At 38.0% G+C, this 15893-nt stretch overlaps 1 protein-coding gene across 2 annotated transcripts in view; it reads right to left on the bottom strand.

Moving 5' to 3' along the window:
- Nucleotides 1-15893, bottom strand: part of MEGF10 (multiple EGF like domains 10) — a 110569-nt gene that overhangs the window by 5242 nt on the left and 89434 nt on the right. For both annotated transcript variants that reach the window (XM_076362383.1, XM_076362382.1), the window contains exons 15-24: nucleotides 14685-14819; nucleotides 14184-14312; nucleotides 10955-11083; nucleotides 9128-9256; nucleotides 6449-6577; nucleotides 5699-5935; nucleotides 4261-4388; nucleotides 3968-4091; nucleotides 2004-2048; nucleotides 204-410 (exon numbers count right to left, since the gene is read on the bottom strand). In XM_076362383.1, coding sequence (XP_076218498.1) covers nucleotides 204-410; nucleotides 2004-2048; nucleotides 3968-4091; nucleotides 4261-4388; nucleotides 5699-5935; nucleotides 6449-6577; nucleotides 9128-9256; nucleotides 10955-11083; nucleotides 14184-14312; nucleotides 14685-14819 — 1392 coding nt within the window. The remainder of the gene's footprint in view (nucleotides 1-203; nucleotides 411-2003; nucleotides 2049-3967; nucleotides 4092-4260; nucleotides 4389-5698; nucleotides 5936-6448; nucleotides 6578-9127; nucleotides 9257-10954; nucleotides 11084-14183; nucleotides 14313-14684; nucleotides 14820-15893) is intronic.

A 15893-nucleotide genomic window follows, 5' to 3' on the forward strand; every position in this document is an offset into this window, starting at 1 on the left:
CTCTGTTCTTGTGAATTACACCACTTATCTCAAAAGAATGAGGTCGTTGTTATAGCTTTTGAGCAGAAAATAGAGTCTGAACACATCATCATTTTTTTCAATGATTTTTCATGTGTTTTGATTAAACTGATTCAAACAAAAAAAAAAAGTCCTGTGCTCTTTGTTCTTAACCTTCAACATCTAGAAGTAGATTTTGTACTTACCAACTTCATAAACGTTCTTATTGGCTGAAGCAGAGCCGGCGATCTCAGCATATGGGGAGTCCCTGCGTGCTGGTGACTTCATTTCAACATATCCGCATTCTGAACTTTTTGGTACAAGAGCTGGCGGGTCTTTTATAGTAGCGTATGGGTTCTCAGAACTACTTAATGAGCAATTACTTAAGTTGTATTCCGAGTTCTTCACTAGATCTGCAAAAAGAAAAACACATTGCTCTCTCAAGCATGCTACATACTATGGACATTGCTACTAAACAGGTATTCTTTAATTTTGAGTTCTAAAAAGTCACTCATAAATGAGTATTTAAGTGGAAACCAGTCAGAACACTTCAAAATTGTTATACAGCAATTAATGAAAGCACCTCTACTGCAATGCTCTTTTATGGGCTTGATCTTGCCATCAGCAAATTCCTGTTGCAAAGTCTGAGCACCTTCAATTCTGGTTAAAATAGTAGCTAGCATTAAATACATATAATGTGTAGAATCAGTTTTTAATAGGCACTTCAGAATACTTTTTGCCTTTCCAAGTGCTAAACTTGGGACACTTAAAATAAGTGATCTAAGACTGTTCCCAATAGCAATGTCTGGGCAGATGGTAAGGTGACTTCTAGGGATGGCCTGTTTGGTGCAAAGTTTGAGTATGCAGCCACACCAAAAGAGTAACCAGCTTCTTACAAGTTTCTGTAAGGTGCACATAGGAGAAATGAAAAGCAAACATCAGGTGGCTTGTCATTTCAGGATTTAACTGAAGGACAGATAACTGTAGTTTAAGAGAAGACGTATTTTCTTATGCTGGGAAGAGATTTTGTGGTATCCGTGTTACTTTGTTCTCTGTGTTGTTTTGTGATATGCTGTGTTATTTAAGCTTTAGAGCCAAGACTTTATCAGCTTGTTCCCGACTCTAAATATCCAGCATGAGACTGACCTTGGTGAACCTGTCAGTGGATAGGTGCTCATAACTTTGTGACTTCTTTAAGATATTTTAAATTTGGCTTCCCCTAATCCTCCAAAACCAGGAAATGTCAGGTATAATAAATCACTCCTTCAGCTTAATTGTCCTGTATTATACACAAGGTGACAAACCAGATTCTTTTGTCTACATATTTACTCATTGTTCACATGGACTTAGCTACACTTTTTTCATTGTTTGGATATCCAGGCATTCTAGTCAGCCTTGGCATACCTTAATCATATTACAAAAATAGTGACACACACCAGTATGATCCAGTATAAAGTCTTACAAGAAAACTGGATAATTAAAAAGATCAAAATATCATCACTACCCTGAATTTCTGAAGCTTTTCGTTCCTCTCTATGTATTGATATCCTTTCCAAAGGCCTGCAGTGAATGTGATGAAGCACTGCAGGCTTGTAGTCATGCAGTCCTACATTGACCATGCCAGCTGCAAGAGGAATTTGCTCTCTTTTAAAGCCTTTCATCAAAGGCAGCATGTGTCCTTACCTGTCACTAGGCTGAATTCAAGGGTCACCCCTCTTCTTCTGTCTAGAATAGAGCCATTTTGTGACTCAAGCATTACAAAAACATTTGATGTATGTGACACATAGGGGACTTAGAAAGGCTTGGTTTGTTGTATTTTTTTAAAAACCCTCCCCTCAAAGGAGAAAAAAAAAAAGCAAACAAACTTCATGCATTGATTCACTGTCTAGGAATAATTTAGTCCAAAATTATTTTATATTCTCTTCACACAGAAACCAAAGATAATTTAGAAGAGTAAACTGAATGTCTACGTCATTTCATCTAAATGCATCAGAAAATAACCTCACCTTTCAGGGATTTTCCCAAATATCCCCTATCAAGTCCAAAAGCACCTGAGAAAAATGGTATAAAAAACAGAGTAGTTTTAAAATCAAAGAAAAGTGATTAGATAACAGCTTCTAAAGCTTTAAAAATTGCTTTGTAACTCATTTCTACCTTAGCAGAATAATTCTTTATAAGCACTGTGAAACTGCCCAGTATAGGGTTACAGAAGCATTGTTACTATTTGCTTGCACACTTTCAAACAGTAGCTTCCTGAACAGGGAAGGTGGTTAAGGTCATAAGGGACCATTAAATTATCTAGTTTGACCTCACATATGTCACAGGCCATTACGTTTCCCCCAGTTACTCTTGAATGAGCCTAATAACTACTGTTTGATTAAAGCACATTTTTTGTCTGGAAAAAACATATCTACCAGAAAGGCATCCCATGTTGACCTGAAAATCTCAGGGTATGCAAAGTTCACTCCAATTCTTGGTACTTTGCTTCCAAAGTTAATCACTCCCATTGCGTTGCCCAAGATCACTCTGTTCCAGTCCCCTCACCTGCAGGAATGGCCTAAACACCTAGCGCCTAAGTCTACAGCTTTGCAATTATCTGTTAGTAACAGATTTCTCTCTATATAAATCCCAAGATAAACATCAGCAATAATCAGCAATGCCCGACAACTGTCTTCAGAGACCTAGCACCTACCTGGTTAATAATCTATTCAAACAGCTTTGATTGATATTACAGAGTGCTAATTTTTTAATTAGATTGTATTGTGGTACTATGCTAGAAGCCTTACAAAAGCCTAAAATCATTTTGTCTATACAATATCTCTATAAACAAAATTCATAGTTTCCAAGAAAGAAATTATGTTATTTGAGGAGACCTAAACCAATTAATTTTATTCCTACCCCATCTTTATTTATTAGATCTCATGTCACCCGTTCTGTTGTTTTTACCAAGACTAATGCCCGGGTCGCCAGCCTAGAGTTACCCAAGTAGTCCCATTTGATCTTCTAGAAAACAGACATAATATCAGCCTTCATCCAGTCCTCTAGAATCTCCCTGTTACTCAAGATCTACTGCAGTGGGTTAACCACAGGCTGTCTCTCTTAGGAGTCTTAAGTGCTAGTACAAAGCATTATGACTGAAACCCTTTTCTAAAAAAATAATCAGATCTGAGCCTGAATTGTGTTTAGACCAGGATTGGGGATGAGCAGGAAAAAAAATAATGCTGATTCCCAGAATGTGATACTGATAAGGACCAGAAATGAAGGTAATTAAATGATCTAAATTATACTGGCGCTGAAAGTCCCTTTTAAGGCTTTCACTGGTTAGAGATATGGTCAGTGCAATCCAGCCTTTTCGGAATGCATGAGATTGGGAAGGGATGAAAAGACAGCAAAAGACAGCATAAAGCAGGATACAGCTTTATGTATCTGTAAGATACACACAGATACCACTTCTTGGGAATTTTTCTTCTTAAGGACAATGCTCTGTCTTTTAGTAAACAGGAGGCTTAGCTGGGAAGATGCTCCTACAGTTGACATCTGGAGCAGCTCAGATGATGAGAAACTACTTTTTAAAGCATTGATTCCATTTGGTGGGGATTAAAAAAAAAAGGATATATGCAACCTCTCATTTAATATGTAATTTTGCCAAAGCGGACCCTTATTGTACAATACCCATTGTTTTATGAAACTTATTATTAAGCAAATCTTTTTATAAAAATAATATGAGATATTTTGCATATCATGTCTGCACTGGGCATCAGACTGATTCACCGTTCCTCACAAGGAGTCACTTTTTTATCTAAAGGTACTGCCTTAAAGGAAGGTCAAACCCATAACCCTGAACCTCACACACAGTCTGACAAGCCTCGCATTACCCTGAGTGGAGAACCAGGAAAACATCCCTGTTTTCCAATCCATCCCAAACACAATGAATAACATTCACATTCTCCTCTTTATTTTTTTTTTTTACCAAGCTCATTGAGGTAGCCACCATGTTTCCAGTCTGCAGGCAGTGTTCCTGTGTAGTCCATGACGGTGCCTCGTTTTCCAGGTTCCACATTTTTAAGGTTCACAAACAGCTGATTGTTTTTTGCCTATTTCAAAGACAGATAGGTAATAGAAACTGAAACTCATGGGAAGTCGCTGAATTTCCAGTTGATAATCAGGGAAAGCAAAAATAAACCAAATATGAAACATCAGGGAATAAAGTACAATAAACCAAAGGCTAATTTACACAGAAGCATCCAGATTTTTATGCTCTACCTTTGCCAGGGTCAGTCTGTCCATGTTGTTGACATGAGGTGGGGTAGTGCATTGAGTTAGAGTATGATAACTAGGGTTAGAGAAATAGTGACTGTTAGCATTTCCACCAGTACCATGAGGGATGGTTTCTGAAAAGAAAAAGAAAGGAAAATGAACAACTAAAAATAACATGGCATTTCTTTCTTAGGATATGTTTTTGATAGTGCTGCACTGATTTCATAACCTGACTTAGAGTTTCTTGAAAAAAAATCTAAAAATCTTGCATTCATTTAAAGAAATGAGAGATACAGAGCAGTAACTGACTAGTCGTGTCCTCACTTTCAGCAAAGAGCATTCACAAGCGTTACTTGCTGACTTCTCTTTCTGCTGTGGTCCCTTGCTCTCTTTTGCCTCTGTAGTCATAGCATTGCCCTAATTATAGACACTCTTACCATCAAGTTCACAGCAACATTTTCTGGTACTTCAAGAGCACCACCACCTTTGCTGATACATCTTTCTTGACTCTGACAGCTGTTTCTGCTGGCTTCTTTACCTGCTGCCTTCCTTTATAGGTGTGTGCAAAAGACAGCATTGCCTGCATTTTCATGTACCCATTGCATCCCAACTCACATGCACTTTCATAGGTCAAAACCTCCTGTTTTGTTTCAGGAACATTGCTCCTTCACTCTGCTATCTGCCTCTCTACAGAATTTTGCCACAGCTAGTGTGAAATCCTGATTTTCTACAGCTATAGCAGTCTTTCTGTATTCAAGCTGCTGAATACAGGCATTGAATTTAAAGTCTCAGTAGAAACCATTTTTTGCCACACTTTCCAATTCTGTTTAAAAATAGGCACAGAGGAATAGAAATGTCCATACTTCCACTGTTTAATGCAGAAAAACATCTGAGGGTGCAAAATGTTACACAGTAAAGCGAGGTATATGTTCACTTGTTCCTCACAATTAACACATTTTACCAGGGGAAGCCACCTTCATAGTATCAAAGGCAGAGATTAAAAGACTATGATGCAGAACAAACTAGGCAGCTATAGATGCTGGGGCAGCATCCTTCTGAACTCAGGTGAACTGTCTCTGATAGCTGAAAGGTAAGCACACAAGTCTACCATCGCACCGCACTGGTCTCGTGTGCTAGTTCACCAGCACCACTGTCAGTGTGGTCTCAGGGGCTGCAATCCTGTGAAAGGCAGTTGAGAGCAGTGTCTCAGCCTTCCTCTTCCTGAAAAGGGAAACCCTCCCCTGCCTCTCTTTCCAGGAAGGCTTCCAAGGCAGAACTGTAGACACCCTTTTCGAAATCGAATGGGTTCCTGCTCACAGCAGCCCTCACTAATGCGAAAAGGTGAAATGTGCACATTCAAGCAGACCCAAACCCCTTCAGAGCTCAGCTAAAAAAGCACAAAGTCCAGAGACAGAGGAAAAAACCTGTTCTAAATGTTACTTACCTGAAATGGTGTAATCTGCATTGATGACCCTCATAGCAGGGGTATAGGTCACTGCAGGCATATTTGTTTCTTTTCCTTTCTGCTTATGTCTGTAAATGATGAACAGCACGAGCAGGAAAAGCACAACCAGGACAAGAATGATGATGCCTGCTATAGCCCCTATCTGATAAGAATCAGCAGGGATGGCAGTACTGGTACGGCTTAAACTGTTCAAGTTTCCCACTATAATTACACCAGCTGAAATACAAGAAGAAATGAAAATATGTGGCATTAATTCAGAGGCTTATGTGTCAGGAGCAGAAGACAGTATTGCACTTCTAAATCTTTCTGCTAATTTAACTGTATTTAATAATCTCAAAATAGAACTATGTCAGAAACCAATGTGAAGACAATCCTAGCCTTAAGGAAAAGCATTCTTCATAGAAAGAGGTATTTTCATGGAGTTGGAAAAGTAAGAACATTCTCTAGGCAAAAGCACAGAGCAGGTGAAGCACATGCTCTGTCAGCAGCTTTGGACAGCACAGCACTGTAAAACATTTCATGGAATCTACACTTGAGTGCTTTGCTCCAATAATCTATCACTGAGGCATCTAATACAAAATCTACAGAACATATATAATTTAATAACACTATTTAAACACATATGCCTTATCAGATTAATTTAATGAATGATACAGAGATGGCATTTAATAGGTTAATCCAAGTTCTATATAAAACAATTACAATAATTTTATTGCATTTAGGCTTTACCTTGATCACACCTGGCCCCTTTCCAGCCTGGGCTGCAGTAACATGTTCCCGTGATGTGGTCACAGGTTGAGTTGTTCAGACAGTCACATATCTGCCGGCATCCATACCCATATGTACCTTGAGGACATTCTGCACAAAATAAGTGGAAATAAAAATCCGACATAGTCAGTACTTCTTAAACGTTTTGGTATTACACATCTACAGCACCATACATGCTACCATTTGTTTTTAACCCCATACATTTTTGTACACGGCCAGCAGATGGCAATGTGTTATTCGTCGTAGAGCTCTATGGAAAAGATTTTCTTAAGAGGACGGCTCTGTATATGTACGTGTGTGTGTATGTGCAGGAAAGAAGGAAACTATATTCAGAAGTGATTTTCCTTTACCTGTAATGTTGCTGCCACTAAGGCAGTGAAATTAGGAAGGAAAAAAAACCACCCAAAAAAGACTGAAAGTGTAGAAGATGGTGAAGAAATGGACAAAATGTGAACAAAGTGCCAGTTCTACACCAGAATGTCAGGTGTCCCAGGTTACTCAGATCCCAGTGCTTGAAAAATCACGTCATCATGTGAGTGGAGCCAGACATCTGGCTGGTGTCATGTCATGTGACAGATGTGCTGATGTGGTAGAAGAGCAAGAGATAAGGGCCATGAGTCTAATATATACCATGCATTTATATAAAAATAAAACTGGTCCTAGGCTGCTTATAGCATACTTTGATACTGCAATGAATACACTGAGAAACGACTTACAGGAGAAAAATGCTGAATTACGAAGAATAAGCTAATTGAAAGAGTTTTACATTATTTTTTCTCTCCCAGAATGATTTGAATACAATAATTAATTACTGATCAAAATGTCTCCTTCATTATGTAATTAGCACGGTAGAGAATTATCCCACAGTGATAAAAATTATTTCTTTTATACTGCCACACCTCTGTTACTGTGTGGCTTGTTACATTATTGTAGTTCTGATGGTTTGAGGAAGTGTGGTATTTCTTCACCTTCTGAGACTCAATTTTCTGAAATATCTCAGGAGTTTTGTAACTGTATTAATTTGTTTTTCTTTTTGTCTTTTTAGAAGAATCTAACTCATATTTTATGTATTCCTAATTTAGAATTATTTACAAGATAATGTAACACAACAGGTGCCAGATTTATCAGTCTTGATAAATCCACACTCAAGTGGAATTTCATGCTTATATACCTTCTCCTTCTCTTGGTTACATTCAGTAGAACAAGATTATAACTACTGAAGTCAATGGCTGGGCAAAAACCGTCATGCCATAATATATTTTGGCATTTTGAAATCTGAATTGGAATTAAAAGTCTATTTTTAAAACTGACATTCAAATTCATAAATACCAAAACATTTAGTTTAATATTGTTAAATTATTATTATCAAATTATAGGATAAAATATAAAATCTATAAAACATAATAATAAAGTTAGATTTGCCAAAGTATTCAAAATGGTTTTTTGATATCAGGACATCAAGAGAGGATCTTAAAAAGTTTATCTTTTCCTAAACATTACTGCTCTTTTGAAGTGAAACACTGAAATCATCAGAGTAGAGTAAGAAAATTTAAATAGCTAATAATTACATGTTGACAGCTATTATTTCATTGAAATAAATGTATTCCTCTAAACCATTCAGATTTTGTTGCACCTGTATTTTTCTTAGGAAAAAAAAATCCACTTCCAAATTTTCAGTGGTTCTACCATAGATGTTGATTAGCCTTAAAAACATAACTCCTGTTGCAGCTGGGACTAGACCCACTGCTGAGGGAATAAAGTGTATCTATAGGGACGGTAACCTCCCCTCCCTTCTGTTACAGCGCTGCCAGTCGTGACACATGCTACCTTGGCCACTGCACAGCCCTTCAGATCCAGATGCAGCTAAATCAGTCCTGGTTACAGGTAATACGCAGTGTCCTCCACACATCAAAAGCAAAGCGCTGTGCACGACGCTGATGCCAAAGACAGGTTTAAACCTTCACAGCAGTAGGTTGAATGGATTGCTTTGCACTGCAGCATAATGCATGCAGTGTGGGAGCACCACTCTGTGATGTTAGCAAAAGTTGGACTAACAGTTCTGTGCTTATGAGCCTGATTATTCTTTTAATGTTGTACAATGTTATACCACCATTGATGTCGGTGGTGTTATTCTTGATTTTCTTGGGGAAAGAATCACACACATATGAAAACAAAATGCCATCTATTATGCTTTTATAATCCAATTGTATTGTAAAACCACATTGCAAAGATTAATTTTATCCACTAGGATTGATGTGGTACTTCTTATCTTTAGTCTTCTAACTATTAGTTTTCATTGTGGTTTATGCTAATGACAATTACTTGGATTCATTTGTTACTTTTACATGACAGAGTTGTTGGGGTTTTTTTAGCATTATGTCCAAAGCAACTAGAATGTAGTACAAATGCCTCTTACGTGTAGCTACAAATGGAAAGAAACAGCCATCACAATCATAATCAGTCTTAACTAATTCTGCAGGCTCATATCCGTCTGGAAAAAGCCTAGGTCCAACTCTTGAAGCTCTTTCCCCATCAAAATTCCCACTGAAGCCAAGAGGTTGTATCACAACACTGGCCAAAACAAGAGGGTCGGCTCAGATGTTAGTATATCAAGCACAAACAATTCTCGTCCCTACTCACTCTGCTCGCAGTGCTTCCCCATGAACCCTGTGCGGCAGGTGCACTGCCCACTGATGTGGTCGCAGTCGGCTCCGTTCTGACATTGGCATATCAATGCACAGTCCTTCCCATAAAAACCTAGGGGACATCCTGCAATACAAGGAGGGGGAGGGGAAAAGGAGTGAAACAACCGCTCTAGAAATAAAATGCAAATATTTTGGTTAAGTATGTTATTGAGAAGTCATTTCTGTAGCCCCGACACTCAACATGGCATTCTATAAACACAATAGATCAAGACCTACCCTACTTTAAGTGGTTTAAAACACACATTAGGCAAAAACTACATAAAAATGAGGTTGGGAAATTGTGCAGACAGCAGATGTTCAGAAGAAGGCAGCAAGAAAGGCTCCTCGAAGAAATGGGTTTAGGAAGATATTTGAAGGAGGAGAAAGAGGGCAGTCTGTGAACCAGAGCAGGGAGTCTGTTCAGTGATGAATGAACCTTTGGACATATTTTCTGCACAGTTGATGTTGAAGCATAAAAAAAGAAAAATAATAACATATTGTATCTCAGCTCCTCACAAAGATACCATTTCAGTATGAAGAAGACATATCACCGCAAAGAGATCATTATTCACCAGCAGGAAGCAAAATAACCATGATAGCTGACAGCTGAACCAGTATAGTGAATGTCTTCCAGAGCTGCATCCACATGGCCCTATAATATATCTGTTATTTCCTGCCACTATGACATTATTCAGTTGAAAAAGGAGAGTTCTGATTTTATGAAAAATGTGTATTTAAACACTGAATGCAAAACACAGTTAGCAGTCTTATGTTTCTTGAATTCAAAGATAATGGTTGTGCCCAGATTACAGGCAGTGGGGGGTGCCTGGATTGAAGATAAACCAAACTGAAGCTGTAATATGATAAAGATAAGAAGCCAACTTTATCTATCTCTAACAAATGTTTACTTCTCAAACTTTGTATGAACTCTTACCCAGCATATAATGAGTGCCATATACCTACACCCAGTCACTGCACTGCTTGTACTTTTATTTTAATAAAAAGCTCTTGGAAAAAAAAATCAGTATTAATGTATTAATTACATGAAGAAAATTCCAAAACAAATTATAACATTACAGTCTAGTGAAGTTAACTTTCTAAGTTCCAAATAAAATAGCTTCTATATCAGTATTTGAATCACAGGTGCTGAGCTAGAGCTGTTGTTGCAATTGCCCCCGGGAGGTAGCAATTACAGATACGAGATATACTGTACGATCACTTTGCAGTGACAACAGGGACTGTGCCTCAGTAGACCACAGCCACAGCTAAGCTAGAAGCTATTCTCATGGCTTCAGTCAGCTCTGTGTTATCTTACAGTCTTGGTTGTTGGTCCCTGCTGCTAGAGTACTTCTTGGGGAGGTTTCAGAGAGGGAATGAGTTAGACGGTACTGTCATCCCACCCTGTGGGGAATGCCTGCAGAGCTGACACCATCCAAGCTACGGACTGCAGCCATAACTGTGCATCTGCAGTGATAGCATCTGAATGTCAGAGTCATTCATTCTGCATGTGCACATGACAGTTTTCCACAGGGATGCCTGGCTGTGGCCAGAAGTTGCCTTCCTCTGAAGGAAAGCTAAAGAGGAGCCCGAATGTAGTGGCCAGCACTCTTCCAGTGCTTATACAGGGGCCTCCCCTGCAACCATGGAGGTAATGTGTTACATCTTCTGGATTAAAAAAGGTTCAGCAGCATGGGAAGAAATCAATGAATAAAGTGTGAAAATAGTGAAGGAAAATTCTGTCACTGATTTGTAGACTTAAGAACAGATAACAAAAGTCACTCACGTTGTGTACAGTAAAGGCCAGTCCATCCTGGGGTACATTTGCACTCCCCATCGTAGGCACTGCAGTAAGCTCCATTATGGCAGTTGCATGTGTGGATGCAGTTCGGACCCCAGTGGGAAGGTGGGCAAGCTAAAACAACCCAGAGCAATTAATTAATCTCAAATGACAAAGATCCTTGATACCCATGAATAGAGCTGCTTATGTTCATATGAGCACTGCTTCTTTTGGGGTTTGTTGTTTTTCTTTTAAATGCATTTTTTGGGCTGCTCCATTCTGAGCAAATAGCCACAGATTTTTTTTTTTTAACTAAGGAATTATTTTACTCTAGATAAGAAGTGCTGAAAAAGATTAAATGTGTGAAAGAAACCAGTGATACATACTTGATAGTAACTAGGACACTCATACCAGCTTTCTCATAGAGAAAGCCATGTAACTTTCCTTTCTTAATTTATTTTCAATCTGCAAACAGTTCAACTGAGCACAGTCAAGGGGATAAGCCTTTTAAGCCTCAAAAGTGAAGGAGAACAAACAAACCTTCTCAAAAGAGAAGGTTGAAACACATCTTACAGCCTATAGGTTTAGACCCTATATTAAGCTTACTTCTTGTATTTCCACTGTTAGATTCTACATAATTGCCTAAATGTGGTGCATATAATCAGGACTGTACCTTAATCAGGTTAACTCAGTTGCTTCCGTGGGTCCGTTAATCAATATAATATTTCTAAAAAACAAGTCATTATCTATAAAGTGGAGATTTTTTTCACTCACAATCATGTCAACACGTTATGAGATAGAATTTTACTGACTGCTTTGAAAATGTCATGGTGAATGAATTTGATATTATGTGCTGCCATTAGAATAGTGAAGTGGTTCCAAAATGCTAATTACTATTCAGAGACAGCAAAAGATAATTTTCTTCATGTCAGAATATCACTAAGTACAGAGGGTACTCTAAGAATAGCCCCTTTCTGTTCAGTAGGATTCACATCTTGAGGTTTTTATTTGTTTCTTTAGTGAAAAGATGCATAATTTAAAAATAGTTTTGTGGAAGTACAACATGAGTATTTCATAGGAGAGAAGAAACAGGTCAGAGAAGGAAGCCTTAGCTTTATTCCTGTGTAAGTTTAAAAAGGCTGATAACTCCTTATTGTTGTGTACTGATTTGGTTGTCCAGGGACCTATCTGAGAGCAATAAAAACTCTTGAATCCTTTAACTGTTTGCATAATGACTCATCTATGTGTGGGCTGTATTTTTGCAAAGTGTTATCTTTGCCCAAATTTCACTTCATTAAGAAATATACTATGGTGTATTGAAAAAAAGTACTAAGTTTGTTTTTTGTTGTTTCCACTTCAGTTGTGCCTTATAATGATTTTTATTATTGTTTTTTGTTTGAAATTAGTGATCAGCTAAGAAGGAATGTAAATCACATACAGACGAAAGGTTAGAAGTTTCAAAAAGGTCGCTAGTTCCAAAAGAAATTAATGGAATCATTATTTTCCATGTGAACGAAAGGCCTTTATACAAAGCAAATAAACTTCCTCTGTTACGGTCCATGAGCACAGCTTCAATAGACGCTTCCATTCATATTGCTGGCACCATTTTCTTGTTATTGATTCAGTGAGTAAGTCCCTCCTCCTCCTAAATACCCCTATTCTGCTACTCTCCCAACTACCTACTTATTCTACCATAAAAACAGGGACCTTTGTTGCTGCTGGCTTCCACAGGAATAGGCCCAAGATTTATTTTGGTATCATATTGAGTTGTGCATGCTAATCACTTCACAGAATTCAGCCAGCAAAGGGGTTTTTCCAAATTGACCAGATGTTACATTGCACTGGTACAGAGCCAGTTAACCTGGACCAGGCAAACCGTAAATGATATAAACCAATGAGGCATGTTATTAGGAAATGCACCTCCCTGGAAACCCCAGCACGCTGTCTTTTCAATTTTGACGTATCAGGGTCTGGTACAGCTTCTTTTATTCATAAAAATGGGTTGACTGAACTTTTGGCATGCATGTGTTTCAGACTGTGTGGATTTTGGTACCTTGTGAGAATTTTATTTCAGATATTTCTTTCCTGTCATTAGTAATTTGCATAGACCCAGCAAGGCATCTAGTGAATGCCTAATTATTTAATAAAATAACTCTATGAAATGTAATAAAATTAGGGCCTAGCCCTTCTCCTTTTTAAGTCAGCAACAAAGTCTTCACTGAGTTTAGCATGCTAAGACAATACTCATCGAGTGAGGTAGTATGACACTAAAAATGTGTATCTGTGAAACATTTATAAAAGGAAGAAAGAGAAAAATCCATCAAAAAGTTATAAGCACTTAAAAAAAGTCACAGTGAAAAATTTCTCAACAAAATGTTCAAATGTTTAACAAGAATAAGGATGGTATTGCAGCCAGAGCACTAACTTGTATCTGAGAAAATCTTGGCTTTGTTCTGAGCCTTGCCAGTAGCTCTCTATGCAACTGTAGTAAGAAAAAACACCCTGTATTTCAGTGCCTCAGCTTCTTATTTGTAAAATAATACCTCTGCTATTCATAAGATTGTCATGAGGATACAAGCCCTGAGATGTTCACAACACTACTGCGGTAAGACTAAATTATTAATTTAGATAATAACAGACAAGCAAGATAATTTAGCAAAACAAACAGATAATTTAGCTAATTACAGACAAGCAAACAACAGGTCAAGAACCCTCTCTGCAATGCAAGATTCATCAAGTCACAGACTTTTTCATGTTGGAAGAGACCTCTCGCATCACCTAGTCCAACACCCTACTCAAAGGATTTTCAACAATGATAATTTCACAGCCTCCTCCAGGCTGGAGACTTCAGAGCCTCTCTGGACTGTTGCTGTGCTTGACCACTCTCACAGTAAGAAATCTTTTTTCTTGTATCTAGTAAAAGTCACCCTTGCTGCAACCTGTGAGCATTGCCTCTTGTATTTTCACAGTGCACTTCTGAAACAACCCTTCTTTGGGCAGTGGAAGACTGAAAATTTATCCCTCCTGTTGTATGCTCCAGCCCACTTATTAGAAAAATCATAGTGCAAACGTGTTTCTGATAGTGCTGATGAAATGCAGAAAAGTTTAAGATATCTTCGTTATATACCATGAAGTCCTCATTTCTGACTTAGTGTTTCTTTACCAAAAAGTAGAGAATTTAAATAGCCGAACCCTGATTAATTAAGAATAAAGGGAAAAAAAAGCTGATACTTACGCTGAGAGCAGTCACTACCAATCCAGCCAGGGTAACACTGACAGGATCTATCAATAGGATTACACGTTCCATTATTGGTACAGGTGCATATTCCAATGCAGTTTTTGCCAAATCTGCCACTGGGACATACTGAGAACAAGTTGTCAGAATTAGAACTCCTTAGTAATCAGAACAAGATTGTATTTTCTTTATTTCAAGAGAAAGCAACTGATACTTGGATCAAGAAACGTATTGCTTAGTATAACGTTAAAGTAAGGCATTATAAATTCTGGTAAGCCCATTATACATACTCATTCTACAAATAATACAAATAAGAATACAGTGGGTTTCATACTTAAGGATCAAATGTACAAACAGCTTAAACCTGCTTAAGATTCCTAATTTATAAACTGCACATACTACAACAAGCTATTTTTGGTTTTACAGTTTCCAGGTGATGGAATGAAAATTATTACAGTGCTTGGTCTCTGCATCCCACAGAGTCTTTATCACAACTTGTACCTTCATTACAGAGGGCTCCTGTAAATCCAGGTAAGCAGTCACATAAGCCAGTAATATGGTGGCAGGGACCGCTACTGTGTACACACTGGGGGCATGTCTGGCTGCAGCGGTGTCCATAAAACCCAGGGGAACAAACTGGAATCAGAAAGAACAGATTGTCATTGCATCCTGCACTTTCTATACAGCCGTGAACTACTCTTCAGTGCACTTGTTCCTGACTTTGAATTAGCTCTGCTTTCTAAATACACAAGAGTTGCAATGGTCATTGTTATTATTCATACAGTTCAATGCTTTACACTCACGAAACGAGATTTGCTCATCGTCCTCAAGGGTTTACTATATTCTTGTTACTAATGACTTAGTTGACATTCTATTACTTGTCAGGCCACACTGTACTTGGGTTATGTTTGAAATGCATATATACTTTATATATTATACGCTATACATTATATGTTCTCTACAACATGAACATCTTTTAAAGCATACTTGAAGAAAAGTAATTTAAAAAACCAGAGTGGATAGTTTTATCTGTAGATGAGTAGGGTCATCTTAGACCTTGACTCCTTATGTGTTTCCTAACTTGGAACAGAAATAGCCATTACTTCACTGAGAAAAATGTACAAAAGTTTTCCAGTCATCCTTTCATTTAGGTACTCACTGTACTCATTACATGGTACAGACAGCTATGCATCACCTAACTTTTAGAGAACCTGAGACCAGAAATACAGAGTCATCCACTTAATTCTCATGCTAAAGGCACTAGTTTCTTAAAAAAAAGCAAAGAAAAGGGAAAAAAAAAAAAAGGCTGTTGCATAAAATCTCCTTCTTTGTTGCTCTAATCCCTTTTGGCATCTATTTCCTGATAAATTAGAATATTAGGTAATGCATCAACAGAAATACCTGTTGCACAGCAGCAATTAGCACTGATGAAAAGTAACTTGGAATCTTTTCAATATTTTAATTTCATTCAAGATTCAGTCTTTTAATTATACACTTGATACAAGTTATGTGTCCAGATCTCTATAGAGAGATTAACTTTTCCAAGTGAAACAGTGCCAAAAGGTCTTCCTGTTTACTGAAAAGGCACTTTCTGACTGGGATCCAAATTATTCGTATGACCTTTGTCTTCCCGGCCTCCAGACCGTGCATCAGAGAGGGGCTCTGAGAGCCACCGGACTGGAAGCCTCTTGTCCAGGTTACAGGCACAGT

The sequence above is a fragment of the Aptenodytes patagonicus genome, chromosome Z, assembly GCF_965638725.1.
Source record: "Aptenodytes patagonicus chromosome Z, bAptPat1.pri.cur, whole genome shotgun sequence".
Lineage (NCBI taxonomy): Eukaryota > Metazoa > Chordata > Aves > Sphenisciformes > Spheniscidae > Aptenodytes > Aptenodytes patagonicus.